General features: G+C 43.1%; 2 protein-coding genes across 3 annotated transcripts in view; both read right to left on the reverse strand.

Annotated features, from left to right (window-relative positions):
* Positions 1-23,927, reverse strand: part of LOC126511154 (interferon-induced protein with tetratricopeptide repeats 1-like) — a 97,521-nt gene that overhangs the window by 25,002 nt on the left and 48,592 nt on the right. The window contains exon 4 of one of the 2 annotated variants that reach the window (XM_050158120.1): positions 21,096-21,441. In XM_050158120.1, coding sequence (XP_050014077.1) covers positions 21,096-21,441 — 346 coding nt within the window. Of the gene's footprint in view, positions 1-18,993; positions 21,442-23,927 lie in introns of those variants that run through there. The other variant, XM_050158131.1, reaches the window with a different exon arrangement.
* The window catches only part of LOC126511155 (interferon-induced protein with tetratricopeptide repeats 1-like), an 83,515-nt gene that overhangs the window by 10,973 nt on the left and 48,615 nt on the right, over positions 1-23,927 (reverse strand). The gene's annotated exons all lie outside the window — the stretch shown is intronic.

The following is a 23,927-nucleotide window of genomic DNA, read 5'->3' on the forward strand; positions in this document are numbered from 1 at the left end:
AGGCTCTGGAATTGACAGACATGTCAGTTACACTGTCTGTCCAGAGAGAGACATTCACGGCACCAGGAGATGCTGTTACAAAGGGGTTGATGGAGGCAGTGTGAACATAAAGGACCAGACTGGCATCTTCCCAATACAATTGTTTCTCAGTCAAAAGAACTGAAGTTCTGCACATTGTTCTTGGCAGTGAGCCCATAGTCGTGTGGATTTGATGGGATGGCAAAAGGAAAGTTTAGAGATAGCAGACTCCATCTGCAGGTCGGTTCCCATGCAGTCCAGAAGTGGTCCATGCAACTTGGTTTGCTGTCTGGCTTTCCTTATGAATTCTGTAGGTGCATGTATATATTCTAGCCTGCTTATAATCTGCCCTGTCATAGACCAAAGCAACTTCTTTATTAACCAATGGTAATAAAACATATTCACCACATACAGAGGGTATTCCCATATCATTTGCCCATGAATCATGGATTTTACCCCTCTTCCTGCATGACCTGTTCCGTCTGCTTCCAGCTGGTGACTTTTTGGTCCATCTCAGCCAGTTGAATGTGGACTCTACTCTCAGAACCAAGGTCAGACTCTACTCATGGTCTTGGGACAATCAATACAAACTGATTTCTCCAAACAGACCCCTCATTTTTTCTAAATAAAAAGAGTTTTAACTGTAATATAGTAAAACTATGTACAATAAGAAAAATTATCAGGTATTGTCTAAATAGAAAGGAAAGGTATTAACTTTAACAAGTGAAACTTGGTACAATAAAAGCAATTATCAAGTAAGAATTACATTCACAATGTCTAGTCCATTTGTTTTTGGCAAATTCAGAGAAAATATTACCTATCCTCTCTTGATAAACCCAAAGCTTTGTACCTAAATTACTTTCAATCATGGCTAAGACAAACTAACTATAACCATCTGTATTCAACACCATCAAAGAACTGAGAAGGATGTACTATTACCTGAGTATATAGGAAGTGCACAGCAAGCATCTTCCAAAACTCTGAGTAATGACAGAAACAGCTGACATCCAAGTAATGTTGGAGCATCCATCTTTGGCCAACAGGCCTACCATATCTGGTAGACTTTTCTGTGAAGGAGAAAATTTAAAAGACTGCCCTGCCTTGTCTTGGAAAATTTCAGTAGTTGCCTTTTTGAGTGTCTTTGTTGAGAGGACAACAATTCCAGTTGAGACAGCATACCTTCAGCAGTTGAGGCAAGGGCAGTCTCTTTGCCCAGTGGCTAACTTTACCACAAATGAAAGAAAACACCATGCAGAGGTTTTCTATGCCCATCATCTTCTTTGCAGTAAATCAGCGCTGCTAGGAGCAGACGTGTCTCACTATCACGAAAAGTCCTTTGTTATTTGGTATTGGGACTTAGCTTTGTTTTTCATATTATAGCCCTGAGAAAATGGTCAATAACAGAGCCAAGAATTATTATACCTACAACAATTTTCTAAAAATTATAATGGAGAAAAGTTAATTTGCTAGCTAAATATTAAATTGATTGGTAAATAAATAAATAAATTTGAATATTATAAACCAACCCCAAGATAATTGCAGGCAACATCACCATTCAAAATTTAACAACCTTCTTGTTTCTACAATGGATGCATTTCTGCAAGAGCTATATTACATACCTGGTACATATATTTCTGTGGCCACAGTGGTGATGAATTTTGTTCTTCATTTTTATTTCCTTAAAGATGTGATTTGATAACACAGTCAAGAATGGGAAATTTGAGAAATGATACAGTCTTTATACACAAGTTTTGAAGGCATGAAGAGGTCATAGAGAGCAGCTGAGGTTTGGTACTATGAGAGGCCAAGAAAGGCCATTTGGTGAAGATGCAACTTCAGTGGCAGTTGACGGCTCAAGACAGAAGGGGTCATGCAAAGAAGTTGAAGCTTGCAACTTTGAAAATAGCATGAGAGGCTGTTTGTGAAAGTAGAACCCAGTTGCAGAAAAGGACCCCATCACTTTGAAGATTCCAGTACCACAGGATGGCCACCAAGAAGAGCAGCAGCTGGGGAGGGGAGCCAGCCAGAGCCTAGAAGGCAAGCTGTGTGTGCTGCAGAGGGCAGAGGGAGAAAAGTGACCTAAGCCCTTTGCAGGAGTCCAGAAAATTGTGAATGGATCCCAGATAATTGGATGGTTGGAATTTTATTTTGCTTTGACTTGATTGTGCCTGTGCCCTGATATTTCCCTCTTTATGTAAAAAGGATTTTACTGGAGCCCACAGTTGAGAGACTTGGCTTTTAAAAAACTGTATTTGCAAAGAAATTGGCTATTTTAAAAGAACTGATATTTTAATGTGTTGGAATTTGTGGAACTTTTAAAGTGTTTAATATCTTGAGGATGAATAAGAAAGGAAGTGTTGTGGCTTAACAGAAGTTGGCAAGGGGTCAATTGTACTGACTGGTTTTGTGTGTCAACTTGATACAAGCTGGAGTCAACAAGGGGAATCAGCTAAGGAAAGGTCTCCTTGAGATTCAGCTGTAAGTCATTTTTCTCATTTAGTGATCAGTGGAGGAGGGCCCAGCACATTGTGAGTGCTGCCATCCCTGGGATGCTGGTCCTAGGTTTTATAAGCAGTTGGGTTGAGCAAGCCATGGGAAGCAAGTCAATAAGTAACTGCCTCCATGGCTTCTACATCAGCTCCCTCTCTGGGAACCTGTCCTATTTGAGTTCTTGTCCTAACTTCTTTCAAGGGTAAACAGCAATGCTGAAGTGTAAGCCAAATAAACTCTTTCCTCCCCAACGTGCTTTTGATCATGGTGTTTCATTGCAGCATGGGAAACCCTAAGACAGCCCTCTTGTTTAAGAACCATCATAGCCACTGCCATTCTTGTAAAAAGAAACTGACAAGCTCTCTTTGGGATGGGCACTAATGGTCACATTTCCATGCTATGGAAGCCCAGCTGAGCGATACCTCCAGCCAGTGGTGTCTAATGTCATCTGACTCAGTATTGAGGCCTTTCTTTTACATAAGCACAGACTGACTTTTGATTAATCCTTGGTCATTAATGCCTGTCAATAAACTTGAGGAGTCCAAACATGACTGCCTGGGATGCTGAATGTCATCCAAGGTAGGCAACCTGACCTGACACATACCCCCTAACGACCTGAAATGCAGATTTCTACATAACTGGAAGCAATTTCATTCAAGATGTAACCAGGCATGTGGAGGCATGATTGGTCAAGGGCAGTAAGTTTCCGAGAAATGACATAATTTTCCTGAAATAGGCTTTAAGATGGACTAAAGGGCCAGGCAGTGGTGGTACAAGCCTTTAATCCCAGTACTTGGGAGGCAGAGGCAGGTAGATCTCTGTGATTACCAGGCCAGCCTGGTTTATAAGAGCTAGTTTCAGGACAGGCTCCAAAGCTACAGAGAAACTCTGTTTCAAAAAACAAGAAAAAAAAAAAAAAACGGTCGAAAGGAAAACAGTGAACATTGACACAGACAGCCAATATGCTTTTGCCATGGTTCATGTCCATAGACAGATATATAAACAGAGGGACTTAGTCACCTCAGAGGGAAAGATTATTAAAAATAAGAGTAAATTTGTCCAGTTGCTAGAGGCAATGTGGTGCCAAGTGAATTGCCTATCATTCACTGGCCAGGACACCAAAATACAAAGCCCCCAAACTCAGGGTAACCACCAGGCAAATTAACTTGCTAAAGAAGATGATCTCCAAGAATTCAAACCCCAGACTATCTGTTGTCCCTGAGCCCCAACTGTGCTTTCATAAAAATCTTCCTGAATCAGTTCAGGAGATATCAAGTTATATTCTTGTAACTAGATGGCTGCTTGTTTGTCCCGGCTGCCCAGAACAGAAATAATCACACAGAAACCATGTTCATTAAAACACTGCTTGGCCCATTAGCTCTAACTTATTATTGGCTAACTCTTACATCTTAATTTAACCCATCTCCATTAATCTGTGTATCGCCATGTGGCTGTGGTTTACCAGCAAGATTCTAACTGGCATCTGTCTCAGGTGAAGAATCCATGGCTTTTCTTTCTGCCTCTTCTTCCCAGCATTCCATTAAGTTTTCCCCACTTAGCTCTGTTCTCCTATGGCTCTGCTATAGGCCCAAAGCAGTTCCTTTATTAACCAATGAAAGCAACACATAGACAGAAGGACCTCCTACACCATATTCTGACTTGGGGGCTCAGGAGAGCCACAACAGATGGTGGATCTAACCTGGCAGAAGAATCTGCATGCCAAAGATGATGGGCCAAAACTTGCGAACTGCCTTGCATCGCTCCATGCACTTGTCACCTAAGAAGATCTCAGATGCCTTTCTAAAAATTTAGATTATCTTGTTGGGTTTTTCATCTCAAAGCTATTTGACAAAAACATCTTAGTCTAACTTTAAGTACTTTTCTATGTTCTGTTTCAGCTGTGGGGCACTCTGAAACCCATGACCACATATCCCAATATTGAAATATCTTGTAAATATATCTACCCTTATGAAAAGGTGGATATGGATTACTGGAGAGAAGAGCCTGCCAATTAACCAGATCCTAGCTTGTCAATCAAACTGCATGTCTTTCTGCTGCTTCCCAATCTTTCTCTCTCCCATTCCTTTTTCTTCTCCCGTCTCAGTTTCTCTTCCTCTTCATTGATGTGGGCTATCAGAGATCATCTTATGAATCCTGAGAGTTGACACTACAGTTTTCCATTGCTTGAACTTAATAAATATGTTATTGTCTTAACATGAATAAATCTGTAGAAAGTATCAGTTGTAATTTCCCAAAAGTCAGGCAAGTGAAGTCTAAGCTCATCCCAAGCATCATCTTCCTACTGAGAAAAGCGGCGCTCAGGTACCTGCGTAGCATCAGGAACGTTTACTAACACATGTTGTGTAGAATGAAATAACCTTCTTTATATTTTCACATCCAACGTGCTGCTCTCATGTGCACAGCTTTCTCCCCTGCTTGCCCACTTGACTCCTGGGAGTTGGTTCTGCTATCCCATGCTTTCCGGAGTACCATGAAAGATGAACCTTTAGAGTACTGTCAACAAATTTCACAGAAAGAGCTTGTGATTCCAGTGAATTTTAATGAACGGGTTTTAGTGGAGTGAAAAGCATCAAACATAACACACTATCAATAGCACAGACAAAAATGGGCAAACTTCTTATGTCATCTTCAGTCTGTAAGGTTTCAGCAAGTTTTCGTTGCATTACTGTCCCCACACTCTTTCATTAGCTGTGAATGGGTGTCCAGGAATGTGAGACTTCTCCTGCTTTCAAACTCTCTCCTTCGCTCATCTCTTTTGCTCTGAGGTTGTCCTATAGTAAGCCTTTCTGATCAATATTGAATTCTGATTGGAGAAGAATTTTTTGTCCAGGACACTGGTAGGCAGAGGATGAGGACTTTCTTTCTTACAGCACAGATATAATGAATAGAGTTTGTGACAGGACTCAAAGCACTGAGCACAGCAGGAGTCAGTCCTGGCCATTAGGAGAGCAGGTGTAGTGGGGACAGAACTTCCTTCTAGACAAGACAATAAGGGTGAGAAAAGGGGGCAGGAGCCAAAGCATTTAGGTAATTGGATTACAGCAAGAATGCAGTTCTGAGGAAAGCAGTCAGTAAGGAGGAATGGAATCTCAGTGATGAGTACATTATCTTCACAGAGGTGAGCTGCAATCAGAACTCAGGGTTCATCTCCCCAGTGAGCCTCAGAGCCTTCTCATAGTACAGCAGGGCCTCGGGCATGTTCCCTTTCAGTTTGTGGACTAACCCAAGGAGGCTGGTGCTCTCCATAAGTCGAAAGTTCTGCCGAATCCGTTTGTTAGCTACTGTCTTCAAAGCTATGAGGAGTTTCCTCTGGGCATAGGACTTTTCTTCTATTTTTAGACCTTTTAAGTAGTGGGTGATAGCCTTGTCTTCTGATTTTTGATGATATTGCTGATAACGGCCATAGCGTAGATGAATGTCTTGTTTTCTGTAACCTGTAAGGTTCTGCATGTTCAGCACTATCTGGAAATTTGCATCAGCTTCTTCATATTGGTGAATTTCTGCATGAACTTCAGCCATGAAAAAATAAGCTACATCAAACATGGGCCTCAGTTCCACAGTCTTCTGAAATTCAAAAATGGCCAGTTGAGCCAATTACTAAATGCTGCCCTGCCTTCTGAATGGTGTGTTTCTGGATGTCTTAAATTGGATCATTTGTTACATGTAACAGAGCCCTATTTGGAAATGCAGGTAGCCAGAGTAAGGTGATGTCTGCAAGGCCTGGTGTAAGAGTTGGAGAGCTATGTCTATGCAGCCTTTCATTCGGTAATACTTGGCTGCATAACGAAAGACATAGGTTTGACAGGATGTGCTGCTGAGGGCTTCTTCAATGTGTCTTTCTGCTTCATGTGTTTCTCCTATGTTCTGAAGTTTCAGGGCAAGATAAACTTTAATATATGGATCTGCTGGATTTAAAATGACAGCCTTCCTCAGGGGTTCCAGAGAAATATTATTGTCATAATTGTCTTGACGATAGGCGGCTACAGCATAGCCAGTGTTGTATTCGGGGTTTTCAGGCTCAGTTTCCACAGCTTTTGCAAAGCTTTCCATGGCTTGTCTATAATTCTGTCCTCCACACTTCAGCAAGGCCCAGCCTTCCTCACAGTGCATCTCGGCACACTCCATCCTGTAGCGGAAGGGACTTGCAAATTCCTTGCAAGTATTCTCCACCTTGTCCAGGTAGCGCTGGGCTTCTGCCAAGCTGCCCATGTGGTAATGCACCCAGGCACAGTTGCCCCAGGTCACCAATTTTCTCTTACCCAATGGCTCTTCCTGGATCAAGGCGTCTGCTTCTCTCAGGCTCTGCAGGGCTTCCTCATGCTGGCCTTTCAGGTGTCTCACATAGGCCAGGAGGTTGTGCATCCCCACTGTGCTCATGATGTCTAGGAACTTGACCTGCTCTGAGATTCTCATTTCCAAATCAGGTATGTCAGCGTCTTCAAACAGCAGCGTCCACGTGAAGTGACAGCTCAGCTGAAGGAGATTCTCCTTGACCTGATCAGCACCCGCATTCTCTCTGCCAAAAGGAAGCAGGAAGATTTTTCATGTACAACCTGTCCAGAATCAGAAACATTATTGCTAATTTTCTGGAAATCTAACATTTTACCCATTTAGAATATCTTTTTTTAATTTATTTATTTCTTTATTAATTAATTAAAGATTTCTGTCTCTTCCCCACTGCCGCCTCCCCTTTCCCTCCCCCTCCCCCAATCAAGTCCCCCTCCCTCGTCAGCTCAAAGAGCAATCAGGGTTCCCTGCCCTGTGGGAAGTCCACGGACCACCCACCTCCATCCAGGTCTAGTAAGGTGAGCATCTAAACTGATATCTGTTTTTTACATCGATCCCTCAGCTCCTCTTACTAGAACTGCCAGAGTCTCCTTGCACATGGATGCCCATGTTCAAGTATTTACAATCTTAGCTTTTGAGTTCATCCATTTATTCAAGACTGATATGGTCACAGAGATACAGGCTCATCCTCATTCTTGTTGGCCCATTGCCCTGAGATGTGGAACTGGATAAAACTATTACCCCTTCCCCACTGTTTTTGAGGACATAGTATACAAGTGCCTGCCACCTGAGCTGACCTAAATAAAAACTGTTCGTGGGTTCAACACCAAGTATTGATCATTGCAGGTACTTCCCTTTTCATCACAGACACCAGCAGCTGGTATCATGTCAGAAGTAGGCTGACTCAAAACAAATGGACATGCTCTCTGCCTTGGGACAGTCTTGCGACACTAGCGATATGATTTTCTCTGGATCTTTTTTCTCTGGGCAACATAGGGTGGGGGGACTCAAATTAGCTGTCCTCTCCTAGGGTTAAAAAGAATCCTTGCATTCAAAACATGCATCTTCACTTCGTGTGTTTTCTTGTCTCCCCATGAAGCAGGACAAGTTCATTTCTAGAGTGTATCACTCATGCCTCGGGATCACACTGTACCCATCTGTGTATTGGGAATATCAGTGTTTCCCGTTTCTAGACTTTGGGGATATTGGTGAGGCTAAATCCATGGATATGTTATAAACTCCACAGGAGTTTCCTGCTTTTCTATCAGTGTTGAGAGCAAGAGATAGAATTGTGTGATGCGGGTTTTGTAGGCACCCACAGCAGCACCTTTAAGTCTCCCATGGACAGACAGCATTAGGCCCTTGATCCTGTTGGTAGTTGTCTGCCAGAGGCCAGAGATGCCATTGTGCTTAAATCAGCTGTCTTTGGCTTGTTACATTCCAAGAACAGCAGCAGGAGGTGCCATACCCTGTTAGGTCTGTCCCATAAAGGACACTCTAGCTTGGAGCCCTTACGTGTTAACAAATAGAACATGACAGCCATTTAGAAACCTCATGAATCAGCCAGCTGTACTCACCAGCCCACCCATCCCCTATACCTCTATCCTGATAATGTTTTGATCAAAATACTGATGACTCTGGATAACCCCCACTTCTGGGTTCAACATCCACTGTAGAAACTTCATTTTCTTTCTTTCAGTTAAGTTCTTATAAGACGTCTGCTTTCTGATAACCCCCAACTAAGGTCCATGAACTCCAGTTTTAAGTACTACAAGACCAGAATACAGCACCATTGCCACAAAGGAAGCTTTGTGTGACAGGCCAAAATGCTAGAAAATCTCCAAGATGCTCCTGTAATAAAAATGATTTTGCATACAAAGATTTGAAATAACTACAAACCTAAAATAATCAATACATTACAGCGCTAGCATGAGTATTCATATGAAAGAAAAAGGAATATATAGCACGGAGGATGGCATTACAGAAAGACATGGGGCACAACACTGAGTGCATGGTAAAGCCCTTCTACCTACAGGGGGCCATAGGAAAACTCCATGGGCCCAGTGGCTTGCACAACAGAATTTTGGGAGCGCTATATATTCAAATACTATTTTTTCTTACATAACAACCTCAGTTCTCCATTCTTCCTTTCCTCCTGCCCCCAACATCCCCTTCTGTTCACCCTCCATCCACTCCTCAGAAGGTAAGGCGTTCCTTTTGGACTCAACAAAGTAAGGCATTCCAAGTTGAGTCAGGACCAAGACCATTCCCTCTGTATCAAGGTTGAGTAAGGTAAACCACCATAGTTAATGTGTTCCAAAATATCAGTTCATTACCTGAAATAGGTCCTGATCCCACTGCCAGGGAGCTCCACAATAGATCAAGATATACGACTGTAACCCTACATTCAGAGAATCTGTTTCAACACAATGCAGGTTCCACAACTATCAATCCAAAGTCTGTGAGTTCCAACTAGCTCTGGTCAGCTGTCTTTATGATTTTCCCACCATGCTCTTCACCCCTCCCCCAGTCTTGTTCCTATGATCTTTTCTGCCTCTCTTCTACTGAATGCCAGGAGCTCAGCCCAGTGCTTAGATGTGGGTCACTGCATCTGCTTCCATCAGTTACTAGATGTAATTCTGTGATGACAAGTAGTGTAGTCAGCACTAAAAAGCAGTGACTTCTTGAAATTTGCGGACAAAATGATGGAACTAGAAAAAGCTTCCTGACTGAAGTAACCCAGTCCCAGAAATACAAAGGCAGTATGTACTCAATCATAGTGGATATTAGGCATTCTGGCAGGGTTCTGAAAAATTGAGATAGAAGAAAGAAAAGCAAACAACACTTTCCTAGAAAATGTAGACTCTTAGTAGTTACAATCTGGAAGCAACTGCTCTGAGACAGGTACTTTTGATTTAGAGAAGCGTACATCTCAGTAAGGTACTCGATGGATACATGTCCCTTCCATTTTGGAAATCTTACAATCTTTTGATTAGTTTTGAATGCCATTTCTCTACCTAAGACCAGAGATAGAATTCACCTCCAAACTTTTTGAAAATTTTCTAGTATGAATGACCAAAGATGAGCTGAACAAAGATGATAACAATGGACAGGAAACATACAGATCAGATAGGAAGAGTCAGTGAAGTCTCAATGATACACAAAGAGCAATGAATAACAAGTGGGGATTGGAGAGGAGATATCTCCCAGGCCAGGTTGTACAGCACCAGATGTCCAACCCTGATACCACACATAACAGGAAACATTATAAATGCTGGACAGGTACATACATATATCTATGTTTATATACATGCATACATTTAACAATCAATGAAAAAAGGAGGCAATGGTTTTGAAGCAGAGTAGGAAGGGTAAATGGGAGGAGCTTTAAAGATGAAAAGGGAGAAATGTAATTATATATTAATCTCAAATAAACAAAAACCTTGTGGAAGAATACATTAAGGTAAATTACGAACAAGCAAAAACAAGTTTTAAAGCAGTCATAACTGTAAGGAAATAACTTTTTGAGGGACTTCTTCTAAGCCTTGTTCTCTCCATGTTCCTCCATATCTCATGGCATTTCAAGTGTGCTTGTGGAGGGGCTGCAAATGCCAAGGCCCACCTATGAAGGCTGGTGGACAGCATTAAGCGTGAACAACACTAGCTGACTAAGGTGTGTTCAATCACATTTCTTTCTTGCCCGTGCAGGCCATTGCTCCTCTGGCCAAGGCCTTTGCAGAGAGTCCAGCATTTCTTCATCTCTGACTCTCTTTGTCTCTGTCTATGAAAGCACTAAATGCATGTTTATTCCTTCTGTTCCTGGGCACATAAAAGAGATGGTCATTTTTCTTAGGAACATTAATTATGGTCCAGGGACATCAGATTCAATCCTGTTTTCTTTGATTTCCCTGCCTACAGCGACCCATAGTTGGAATTAGAGATGTTGTCCTCACATTATGAGAAATAAATACATTGGCATTGTAGCTAAGAACACTCTGAAATCTGGATGCCATCTGTCTATGGAGATCTACCTTTACTGGGAGGCCCCCAAATATCCAAGGGGGAGGCACATGCACTTGTGCATAAGCACTTGCAGCAGGAAAGCTGAGCAGCACAGAGGCAGCGGCCATTTGTGTGGGCACATGGGACATGAGAGCAACCTGGATCCCACTGCACATGTGCACTTGGAGATCTCAGCATCCAGCCTCCCCTGTGCACATGGAGATCTCAGCATCCAGCCTCCGCTGTGCAGTTGGAGATCTCAGCATCCAGCCTCCCCTGTGCACTTGCAGATCTAAGCATCCAGCGTCCCCTGTGCACATGGAGATCTCAGCATCCAGACTCCACTGTGCAGCTGGAGATCTCTAGCCTTTTTCACACTGCAGGCACTCATTTGCAAACCACAGTCCTAGCCACCTGCTAGAGTCATGGGAACTCTGGACCAGGCACAGCTTAGTCACTGGCTCTATGACCATGACTGTCACCTGACAGGCCTTAGTGTCTTCTGCCCCCTTGTTTATTTTATTCCACAATTTTATACCTCGGTGTTTTCTGTATTTTTCTTATCATACAACCGAAGCGCTCAGCCTCCTCCATACTCTCGTTCTATAGATGCTTCTATGTGCAAGAATATAAAATAGTTGCCTCTGAAAGAGATGATCACTATAGCCCTAGATTTAAAAGAAAACAACTCTACTGACTTACATTTTCAACTCAAAAGGCAGTATCAAACATTAAACAAGAGACATTTACATAAAAAGACTTAACATGGAGCCAGCTAGTGATGTGCATGCCTTTAATCCCAGCACTCAGAGGCAGAGTTTACAGATCTCTGTGAGTTTACAATGAGCCTGGTCTATAAAAGCTAGATCCACGATAGGATCCAAAACTACAGAGAAACTCTGACTTGAAAAACAAAACCAAAAACACCCAGAAACCAAAAAAATAAAAAAGACTACACGGTGCCTAGTACTTCTTTATGTTTTATATATGTGTATGGATGTGAATATACATACATATATGCATAAATTCCAGGGGGTATTTAGTTTCTTGCAGGAAAAGATTTAAATATCTCATATCAAATATAATAAAACTTCCACAATTTGTCTCTTACTAAGGGACAGAAAAAATGTGTCCTCTCTTGGGTTAACCCAGCCAGGGATGGGCCAAAGCACTTGAACCAGTAACCTTAAACAGCATCTCAAAAGATCCTCTGGGTGTCTCTAGGGTCCATCCCAAGAGAAATGAAGGTGAGGGGTTAGGAGATGGGATGGAAGATACTCTAAGCAGCTGCTCTTTTTTAGGACTCTAAGTACATAGAATAGTAACTTATTGTGTTGTAGGAGGTCCCGTGTTTGTCTCTACTGCTCAGAACCAAACTGACCACACAGACACTGTATCAATTAAATCACTGCTTGGCCCATTAGCTTTAACTTCTTATTAGACAACTCTTACATCTTAATTTAACCCATTTCTAGTAATCTGTGTATCACAATATGGCTGTGGCTTACTGACAAGATTCTGAACAGAGTCTGTCTCTGACAGAGTTACAAGGCATGCTAATGTATCACCCAGGGGTTGAACTACATGTCTGAGACAGCCTTAAAAACTCTAGCAAGTAATTTTTCACTCATTCAATCCCGTGCCCACATTATAATCATTGAATAAATTCTCTGGTCCATCAGTACAATTAGCATCCTTGTTCCCTTTTCAGTAGTTAAAAACAGAACCCATAATACATAACAAATCATTGTAAGAAGACTCATAAAAGCTGGACACAAGCAAATATCTGTGTCCTGGGTTCACTCAACCTGCAGAGCAGGGAAATCCTTACCCCATGGTGGCTGTGAAGGTGGCTGCAGTTCTCTGGACTTTCACCAAGACAGAACTCCTCAGGATCCTTCCTTGATGCTCTGCTCTCTTCTGTACTTTCACACCAACTGGACTTCTCATATATAAGCTGAGAACAGTGCTATAAAATGAGGTGTGGTGTGGCACATACCAGTGAAAAAATGAAACTAGAAACTGGAACAAAAGTCGTCAGGTTTCTTGTCAGTGAAACTGTGGAGAACCAAGTATTGGCCTTCTTGCTCTTTCCTCTGAACTGATGGGGAGAAGTCTCTGGAATAGACTGACATGGAAGTTCCACTGTCTGTTCAGAGAGAAACATCCCTGCACCTGGAGATGCTGTTACCAAGGGGTTGATAGAGGTGATGTGAACATAAAAAACCAAACTGGAATCTTCACAACACAATTATTTATTCATCAAAAGAACTGATATTCTGTACTTACTCTTTGGAAGTGAGACTATAGTCATGTGGATTTGATGGGATGGCAAAAGGGAAGTTTAGGGATAGCAGAGTCCATCTGCAAGTTGATTCCTCTACAGTCCAGAAGTGGTCCAAACTATTTGGTTCGCTGTGAGGCTTTCCTTATCTACTTCTGCAGATGCCATAATGCATGTCCACCTCCAACTGCAGAGGCTTTACTAGTTAGATCGTAGATCTGGGACAAATAACCAACCTTTTAATATAAGCAGAAGGGTTAGTATAAAAGGAACCTAGCCACTTTTCTATCTGAGAGAGATCTGAAAAAAGAAAGGGAACATGAACTTTTATAATGCCATTGATTCCTGCCATAAACGGGAGAGGATAGAAGAGGGCAGAACTATTTTCATATCCTGTATGGGAGGAGACTGGGGAGGACTGGGGGGTATTAGCCCAGTGTGCAGAGGGGGTTTGTTGGTGGAAAGTTGGTGTAGGACAGGGAGGGTGAGAAGGACATGTAGGTGGGGAAGGTGGAAGTTGACCTTAAACTTCCAGATTGGCTAGGAATGGGGTAGACAGGGAAGGAGAGAAATGTAAAAAATGTTGCTTCATAAGAGGGGGTTGGGTAGTGTGGGCTTGAGGGAGTAGGGGAAGGGCCAGTGCCCCTGGCTGCATGGTCCAGCTGGAATGATTGGGGTCCCAATTCTCAGATGACTGGAAATATGGAGGCATTGTGGCCTTAGCTACCAAGACCAGTGATGCGAGACACTGGCTACTAAGGAAAGGGAAAGAGCACAGAGCTGAAAAACCATGGACATATGTAAGCTCTGCCCATTTGTCCTGAAGGCGACAAAAATTTTCCAGGTTCCCGAGGACATTAAGCTCAAGGCTTCCTTCTGGTATCCAACACATTCCATTGTCAAGATAGTATTGAAGCCAAATCTTAGTTGCATAGGAAAGTTAGCCATTCGGGACAGATTGTATAGGACAGCCCCAATTTATAAAGATTTTGTAAGAGGCATCCCAGGGGTGACAGCAGATCTGGCTTTGAACTGCAAGTGCCCATTTTAAAGTCTATGCCCAACTGCGTGGCCTAAGTCTATTACAGTGTGTCCACTAAAATAGCTCTTTCGTCTAACTGTGTTTGGCAAATTGAATGCTAAGTGTCCCTAAAGCAAAAAAAAGTCCATCTCAGCTAGGCCCTGTCTTGCCGGTCTAGCGGCTGAGATCAGAGCTCATGGAGCAGACCTACAGCTTCCACAAGCGTCTTATATTCGATAAAAGTAAGTACAAATGGGTGCCCCCAAACCCCTATAGCATAGACAACAAAAAAGGACCACCTAGATGCAGTTCTCTAGCCTAGGAGCCGATTTTAGAGGGGCATGGAGAGCTCAGATTGTAGACTGGGGGGGCTTTCGACATGTGGCCTATGGCCATGCAGAAAGGCTACCCTACCCAGTGGGACCTCCAAGATATTAGGAATTTTCCTAATGCAAGTTCTCTGCTGATGCAAAAAAAAAAATCAAGCCAAATTACAAGTCAAATTTACAAATATCCAAATTTAATGGGACTTCTGAGCTCTTAGGTGGGCTGGAGGAAGAAGTAGAGGAAAGAGAATACGAGGGAACTTTCTGGGGAAACAGTTTGAATAGACTGGGGCAGTGGTCAAAATTTTGGCAGGCTGTCTTGACCCTGATCCAGGGAATGGTCAGGGCTTGGCAGGCACAGAGGCAGGTCCTCCAAAAATGGAGACCAAAGAATGGGGCTTACTGTCACAACCACATTAGCCACTGGATAGAGCCAGAAAATACACCAACTGCGCTCCACCCTCATGCAACCCAGTCGGAAAAATGGTTTTCACCTGGGAGAGGAAGGAGGCTTCCCTACAAGATCATTGTGGAGAAGTCTGTGCCATACCCCAGTCAGGGCCTATGTCCAAGTCCCAAGCCCTGCTACAGCAGTGATCTGTGTTATTGTCCAGGGGCTGAGTTATAACCAAAGTCCATGTGAGTGTTGGGGTTCTGCACTATCACCAGAGGCCATTGTGACATTTGTGGTCAGGGTGGCCTGCAAGGGCCTTGTCTGGGTCCATGGTGCTAATGCAGTCTGTGTTCTAGCTCAATCTGTGCCCTCAGCATCCATCAAAGGCCATGGAGACATCCTTGGTCCCTGCCAATGCATGAAGCCATCAACATCTGTAGGATGTGCTGCTGTAGGGTCCCAGATTGTTGTGGGTGGGCATCTTGATGTCCTCTGACAGGTCAGCCTATGACAGCTGGATCTCGGTTAGTGTTCTTACTGAAGCATTGGACTGTGTTTGTGGTCTATAGTGTCCCCAGAATTTGAGTGGGTCATCACAACCCATGTCCTCACTGAATGGAAAGAGCACAGAGATTATTTTTGTGATAAAAGTGATTTTGATTGCTGCAGAGCCAAGGTTGAGAGGGGAAGATATGGAAGGCTTTTGTGATAGACATTGGACCTCCCAAACTGTCTTCTTCTAAAACATGTAACAGTCTAGACAGAGAGCCACCAAAAAAAAAAAAACTCTTAAAAAGTGTGACAAAGTGTGATGTCAATCATCTGTAATGTCAGCTACCCTACATCAACTCTTTTTTCCCACCTTTAAAACCAGAACTCCACAGGCAGAAATATCTGAGTCCACGACCACCCTGGTCTACAGTGTGAGTTCCAGAATAGTCAGAGCCACACATAGAAATTTAGTCTCAAAACACCAAAATGAATGAAGCACTGACTAAATAAATAAACATAAGAAAACTTGTGAACTAGCTGAAGACTAGCTGTTATGATTGTTCATCTCTTTAAGAGATAAGCCATGCCCAGTCCCTGCACCCCCTCTCTTCCTCACATCTTGGCTTCTCTCTCTGTTCCCTTTTCCACTGACCTCTTCTTTCTCCCTCTTTCTTCTTTTCCATTTTTTCTCTGTTTCTCTTTCTCTCACTCTCTCTCTTACCCTCTTTCCCCCTTTTTCCTTCCCCTCCATAATTCAACTAATAAATATCCAATTCTATTCTGTATGATGTGTATGTCCATGATGTGTCTGTCCATGTGCCTATACCAATCTCTGCCAGGAACGTGCACCTTCACCAGGAACTTGCACTTTCCAGGGACTCATGGTCTATGAGACCAGCCTGCTGCGGCATGGCTGGAGCCAGCCACCTTGGTTTGTGGACCCACTGCAAGTTGCCCCAGAACCACAGCAAAGATCATAACCCTGGGTCTATGCAATTCATAGCTTCTGAGCTTCTGGTGAATGTGTGAAAGAGGAAGGACTCTGTTGTATTTCAGGGGCCAAGCACTAATAATTTGGCAATGCTCCAAATACTATATAGATAACACAACGTGATATTTGTGTTTTTCTTATTCGTTTGTTTTACTTCTTTTGTGAGTAAGTTTACAAGGGGGAGTGGACATGGAAAGACTGTCAAGATCAGGGTACATGATGTAAAGCTCCCAGATAATCAAGAAAAGATAGTATGTAGGGAAAAAAGATTACCATATGTATTAAAAATGTTGAGAATTAATAGGCATTTCAAGGAAACCAACCTGACAAATCAGATTGAAGAAATGTAGGCCCATATTTCTACATGGTGTGACATCTAAGTTCTCAGGACATGGTTAGGATCCATCAGGCACCCTTCCAGACAGGCTGTCACTGCCCTAACAAAAGCTCAGCATATTCTGCTCCTTTCTTTTGTAATTATGTAGATCGCCTGAAAAGAGGTATTAATTCCAAGCTAGTGAACAAGCTGTGGACATGACTGTAGTCCTGCTACCTAGGAAACAAAATGTTAATGAACTTCCACCTCAGTTTACCTTGGGGGATAAAAGGTGTTTGGTTAGTAAACACTGGTGATCTTGAGGGGTGGAATAAAGCCTGAGACTCCCTTCCCATATTGCTGTGTGAACTGTGTCTCAATTATTCCTGTGTCTCCCTGCAGGTCCAAGAGAGAAAAAATAGCTAATGTTGGGGCATTGGACCCTGACAAAGAAGGGGTGTAGCTTCCACCCTTGGATATCATCCATAGAGTAACAGTTAGCAAACACTGGGTTGTCACAACCCACACTAGCCTATCATCGGATACCTGATGTTTGAGTCAAGGGACAATTTGACCAACATCAGTCCCCTCCCTTGATGCAATCTGCTCTACTGAAGGCCCTTTCCCCTGATCACCTATCTAGACCTGGATCTGACTTGCAGCTTTTGCCTTTGACTTGGTTAGGCCTTTTGAAACCTGGCTTGATTACTCAGCATCCTTCTTGGCCCGACGCTGGCAACAACACCAGCAATCAGTACCAGTAGCCCCTCCTGGCCTCCTATTCATTTATGGATCTTTCTCGTGTGGGATCATTCTCATTTTTCTTTTGAACTACAGTTCATCATGGAATATTGGGAACCGTACTTGTAACTAAGTACACATAATCTACATTTAGTAAATAGTAGTGACCCTATTAGCTAAAGCCTGATGCTCACACCATGAAGCACAGTGGTTTTACTTATTATTAATTTAAATATTTTTCAAACTTATTTAGTGTTGTGTGCTTGTGTATGTGCACATGCACACTGTATCACCCATGACTGTCCCTTGCACAGTTGTGCAGGGCAGGCCACAACTTGTTTAAGTTTCATCCATGCAGTTGTGTCAATGAGAAGAATCGGGACAAGGAAAGAGAGACAACACTATGAGGGGAGAAAGAAGAGCAAAGAGGGCCAGCCTGTGGTGGGGTACGCCTTTAATCTCAGCACTCGGGAGGCAGAGGCAATCAGATAGCAGCCTGGTCTACAAGATATAGCTCCGGAACCAGCTCCAAAGCTACAGAAAAACCCTGTCTCGAAAAACCAAAAAGAAGAAGAAGAAGAAGAAGAAGAAGAAGAAGAAGAAGAAGAAGAAGAAGAAGAAGAAGAAGAAGAAGAAGAAGAAGAAGAAGAAGAAGAGCAAAGAAAACCCAAAAGAGCTGCCAAGCAGTTAAACAGCAAGAAGAGAGGAGGGGCAGAGGGCAGAGAAAAGCTCTTGAACATTGGTAGTGTGGGTCAGCAGACATAGAACACAAGGTGCATCCTGGCCCAGTAAGTCTGGGATCTAAAACCTCAAGGCACATTAATCAATGCAAGAACCTTAAGCATTTCAATTCTCTAGTTTTGACCTATAACTCTCATGGACTGAAGTAAAGTATACAGGGCTTAGTGATAATAGGAACACGTCAAACAGCTGAAAGCATCCAGTATCTGACACACATACCATTTCCTAAAAACTCTTGGAAAATTGTCTCCCTTGAGGAAAGAATGGAAATGGTTTCCTTAAAGAGAAGAGTCTGCCAAATACCAGAATACCAGCTTTTCAATCAAACTGCATATCCTCCTGCTGCTTCTCAATATTTCTTTCTCCCATTTACCTTTTCTTCTCCCATCTCAGTTGTGCTTCCTCTCTGTTGATGTGGGCTACCAGGGAGCATCTTTACGAATCCTGAGAGCTAACACTACAGTGTCACAAGGTGCATCCTGGCCCAGTCATTTGCTTGAATTTAATAAACACGTTATTAGCTTAACATGGATAAATCTGTGGAAAGTATCAGTTATAATTTACCAAGGGTCAGGCAAATGAAGTCTAAGCCCATCCCAAGCATCATCTTCCTACTGAGAAATAGCAGCTCTCAGGTACCTGGGAAGCATCAGGAACGTTTACTAACACATGTTGTGTAGAATGAAATAACCTTCTTCATGTTTCCACATCCCACGTGCTGCTCTCATGTGCACAGCTTTCTCCCCTGCTTGCCCACTTGACTCCTGGGAGTTGGTTCTGCTATCCTTTGCCATCCTGAGTACCGTGAAAGATGAACCTTTAAAAAACTATCAACAAATCACATGAAAGAGCTTGTGATTCCCATAAATTTTAATGAATTTATTTTAGTGGAGGGAAAAGCATCACACATAGCAAACTATCAATAAGACAGAAAAAAATCAGGCAAACTTTTTATGTCATCCTCAGTCTGTAAGGTCCCAGCAAGATTTCCTTGCATTACTGTCCGCACACTTAAGTCTCTCATTAGCTGTGAATGGGTGTCCAGAACTGTGAGAGCGTTCCTGCTTTCAAACTCTCTCCTTTGCTCATCTCTTTTGCTCTGAGATTGTATTATAGTAAGAGTTTCTGACGACCTAAAAGAATCCTAATTGGAGAAGACTTCTTTGTCCAGCACACTGGCAGGCAGATGATGAAAATTTTCTTTTTTTTTCCTTCAGTAAACTCCATTATATTTTTTGTTTTTTTAATTAATTAATTTAATATTTCCACCTCCTCCCATCCTCCCATTTCCTTCCAACTCCCCCCACTCCCATTCCCCGCACTCTCCAGTCCTAAGAGAAATCAGGGTGCCCTGCCTTGTGGGAAGTCCAAGGATCTCCCTCCATCCTAGGAAGGTGTGCATCCAAACAGGCTAAGCTCTCAAAAAGCTAGTACATGCAGTAGAATCAAAATCCAGTGTAATTATCATTGGCTTCTCAGTCCAGCCTCATTGTCAACCACATTCAGAGAGTCCGGTCTGATCAATGCTCATTCAGTCCCAGTCCAGCAGGCCTTGGTGAGCTCCCATTAGATCAGTTCCACAGTCTTCCTGGGTAGATGCAACCCTCGCGGTCCTGCCTTCCTTTCTTATATTCTCCCTCCTTCTGCACTTCGATGAAGATTTTCTTGTCACAGCACACACATAAGGAAAAAGGTTTGTGACAGCGCTCAAAGGGTTGAAAACAGTAGGAGTCAGTCCTGGCCACCATTAAGTGAGCAGGTGTAGTGGGGACAGAACTTCCTTCTAGACATGACCATGAGGGTGAGGAAGAGGTGGCAGGAGCCAATGCATTTAGGTACTTGGATTGCAGCAAGATTGCAGTTCTGAGGAAAGCAGTCAGTTAGGAGGGATGGAATCTCAGTGATGAGTACATTATTTTGCAGAGATGAGCTGCATTCAGAATTCAGGGTTCATCTCCCCAGTGAGCCTCAGAGCCATCTCGTAGTACAGCAGGGCCTCGGGCATGTCCCCTTTCAGTTTGTGGACTAACCCAAGGAGGCTGGTGCTCTCCACAGGTCGATCATTCTGCTGAACCCGTCTTTCAGCCACTTTCTCCAAAGCATTGAGTAGTTTCCTCTGGGCATAAGACTTTTCTTCTATTTTTAGACCTTTTAAGTAGTGGGTGATGGCCGTGTCTTCTGATTGAAATTGCTGGTAACGGCCATAGCGGAAATGAATGTCCTGCTCTATGTGCCCACTGAGGTTCTTCATGTTCAGCACTATCTGGAAATTTGCCTCAGCTTCTTCATATTGGCGAATTTCTGCCTGTGTTTCAGCCATGCAAACATAAGCTGCATCAAACGTGGGCCTCAGTTTCACACTCTTCTGAAATTCACAGATGGCCCGTTGTGCCAATTCCTTAATGCTGCCAGGCCTTCGGGTCTGTCTGTTTCTGGATGTCTTCAGTTGGATCATTTGTTGCCTGTAGCAGAGCCCTATTTGGAAATGCAGGTAGCCAGACTCAGGTGATGTCTGCAAGGCCTTGCGTAGGAGTTGGAGAGCTTTGTCTATGCAGTCTTTCTTTAGGAAATACTTGGCAGCATGTCGAAAGACATAAGTTTGACAGGATGTGCTGCTGAGGGCTTCTTCAATGTGTCTTTCTGCTTCATGTGTTTCTCCTATGTCCTGAAGTTTCAGGGCAAGATAAACTTTAATACATGGATCTTCTGATTTTAACCTGACAGCCTTCCTCAGGGGTTCCAGAGACATATTTTTGTCATCAAAGTCTTGACGATAGGCGGCTACAGCATAGCCAGTGTTGTATTCGGGGTTTTCAGTATCAGATTCCAGAGCTTTTTCAAAGCAGGCCAGGGCTTGTTTATTATACTTTTTTCCACACTTCAGCAAGGCCCAGCCTTCCTCACAGTACACGTCAGCACACTCCATCCTGTAGCGGAAGAGACTTGCAAATTCCTTGCAAGTATTCTCCACTTTGTCCAGGTACCTCTGGGCTTCTGTCAAGCTGCCCATGTGGTAATGCACCCAGGCACAGTTGCCCCAGGTCACCACGCTTCTCTTGCCCAGTGGCTTTTTCTGGATCAAGGCTTCTGCTTCTCTCAGGCTCTGCAGGGCTTCCTCATGCTGGCCTTTCAGGTGTCTCACATAGGCCAGGAGGTTGAGCATCCCCACTGGGCTCATGATGTTTAGGAACTTGATCTGCTCTGATATTCTCATTTCCAAATCAGGTATGTCAGCGTCTTCAAACAGCAAGTTCCACGTGAAGTGACAGCTCAGCTGAAGGAGATTCTCCTTGATCTGATCAGCACCTGCATTCTCTCTGCCAGAAGGAAGCAGGAAGATTTTTCTTGGACAATCTGGCCAGATTTTGACACCACGGAAAACACATTTTAAAACATTTTTGCTTATTTCTTGGAAATCTAACATTTCGCCCATTTAGAATTTCTTGATATATGTGTTTTACATCGATTCCTCAGCTCCACTAACTAGAACTGCCAGAGTCTCTTTGCACATGCACGTCCACGTACATGTACTTACCATCTTAGCTTTTGAGTTCATCCATTTATTCACGAATGGACACGGTCACAGAGATACAGGCCTAGCTGCAACCTTGTCAGACTCCTGCCCTGAGATGTGAAACTCGATAAAACTATTACCCCTTCCCCATTGTCTGTGAGGACAATGTGTACAAGTGCCTGCCACCTGAGCTGACCTAAATAGGAACTTTTTGTCATTGCAGGTCCTTCCCTTTTCATCTCAGACACAAACAGCTGGTGTCCTGTCAGAAGAAGGCTAAGTCAGAACAAATGGTCATGCTCTCTGCCTTGTGACAGCCTTGTGACACCAGCGATATGATTTTCTCTGGGTCTTTTCTCTCTGGGCAACATAGATGGGGGGTAGCTCAACAATGGTGTAGAAGGTCCTTTTGTATTTGTGTTGCTTTCATTGGTTATTAAAGAAACTGTCTTGGTCTAGTTGATAGGGCAGAATTCAGGTAGGCAGGGAAGACAGAACAGAATGCTGGGAAGAAGAACAGACTCAGGCATACACCATGAATCTCCAGCTTGAGACGGACTTAGGTTAGAATCCTGCCAGTAAGCCACTGTCACGTGGTGATACACTGATTTAATAGAAATGGGATACTTAAGATGTGAGAGTTGGCCAAGAAGAGGCTAGATATAATGAACCAGGCAAAAATTAAATAAAACAATTTCTGTGTGGTTATTTCAGGTATAAGCTAGCTGGGTGGTGGGATGCCACCTAATCCTCCTACTCAGGTGGGGCAACAAGCCCCTCACCTTCTACAGAGTGGTGCCTAAGATGTCCTCTCCTATGATTACAAAATATCCCTGCATTCTAAAAATGCATCTACACTTCATGGGCTTTCTTGTTTCGCTATGGAGCAGGACAATCCTTCCCTAGAATGTATCACTAATGCCTCAATATCACACTGCACCCATCTGTGTAATGGGAATGATATCAGTGTTTCCCATTTCTGGTCTTTGTTGAGATTAGTGAAGCTAAACATATGGATATGTTATAAACTCCACAGGAGTTTCCTGCTTTTCTATCAGTGTTGAGAGCAAGAGATAGAATTGTGTGACTTGGGATTTGTAGGCAACCACAGCAGCACCTTTGAGTCTTCCATGGCTAGATGGTAATAGGCCCTTGGTCCTGTTGGTAGTTGTCTGCCAGAGGCCAGAGATGCCAAAGTGCTTAAATCAGCTGTCTTTGACTTTGATCTGATCAGATGCCAAGAATAGCGGCAGGAGGTGCCATAGCCTGTTAGGTCTGTCCCATAAAGGACACTCTAGCTTGGAGCCCTTAAGTGTTGACAAATAGAACATGACAGCCATTTAGAAACCTCATGAGTCAGTCAGTTTAACTCACCAGCAAACCCATCCCCTATACCTCTATCCTGATAATGTTTTGATCAAAATCCTGATGCCTTTAGATAACCTGCTCCCCTTTCTGTGTTCAATGTCTACTGTAGGAACTTCATCTTCTTTCTTTCAGTTAAGTTCTCATAATATGTCTGATTTCTGATATCTGCAGTTAAAATCCATGAGCTCCAGTTTTAAATACTACAAGACCAGAATACAGCACCATTGCCTCAAAGGAAGTGTTGTGTGACAGGCAAAATGCTAGAAAATCTCCAAGATGCTCCTGTAATAAAAGTGAGTTTTCATACAAAGAATTAAAATAACTACAAACCTAAAATAATCAATACATTACAGGGCTAGCATGAGTATTCATATGAGAGAAAAAGGAATATATAGTATGGAGGATGGCATTACAGAAAGACATGGGGCAGAACACTGAGTGTATGGTAAAGCCCTTCTACCTACAGGGGGCCATAGGAAAACTCCATGGGATCAGTGGCTTGCACAAGAGAACTTTGGGAGCTCTATATATCTAATTAATATTTTTTCTTACATAACAACCTCAGTTCTCCATTCTTAGTTTCCTCCTGCCCCCAACATCCCCTTCTGTTCACCCTCCATCCACTCCTCAGAAGGTAAGGCGTTCCTTGGGGACTCAACCAAGTATGGCATACCAAGTTGAGTCAGGACCAAGACCATTCCCTCTGTATCAAGGTTGAGTAAGGTAATCCACCATAGGGAATGTGCTCCAAAAAGTCAGTTCATTACCTGAAATAGGTCCTGATCCCACTGCCAGGGAGCTCCACAATAGATCAAGATACATGACTGTAACCCTACATTCAGCGAATCTATTTCAACACAATGCAGGTTCCACAACTATCAATCCAAAGTCTGTGAGTTCAACTAGCTCTGGTCAGCTGTC

This window comes from Alexandromys fortis, unplaced genomic scaffold, assembly GCF_014885135.2.
Source record: "Alexandromys fortis isolate MF-2015 unplaced genomic scaffold, M_Fortis_MF-2015_v1.1 scaffold_10, whole genome shotgun sequence".
In the NCBI taxonomy this organism is placed as follows: Eukaryota; Metazoa; Chordata; class Mammalia; order Rodentia; family Cricetidae; genus Alexandromys; species Alexandromys fortis.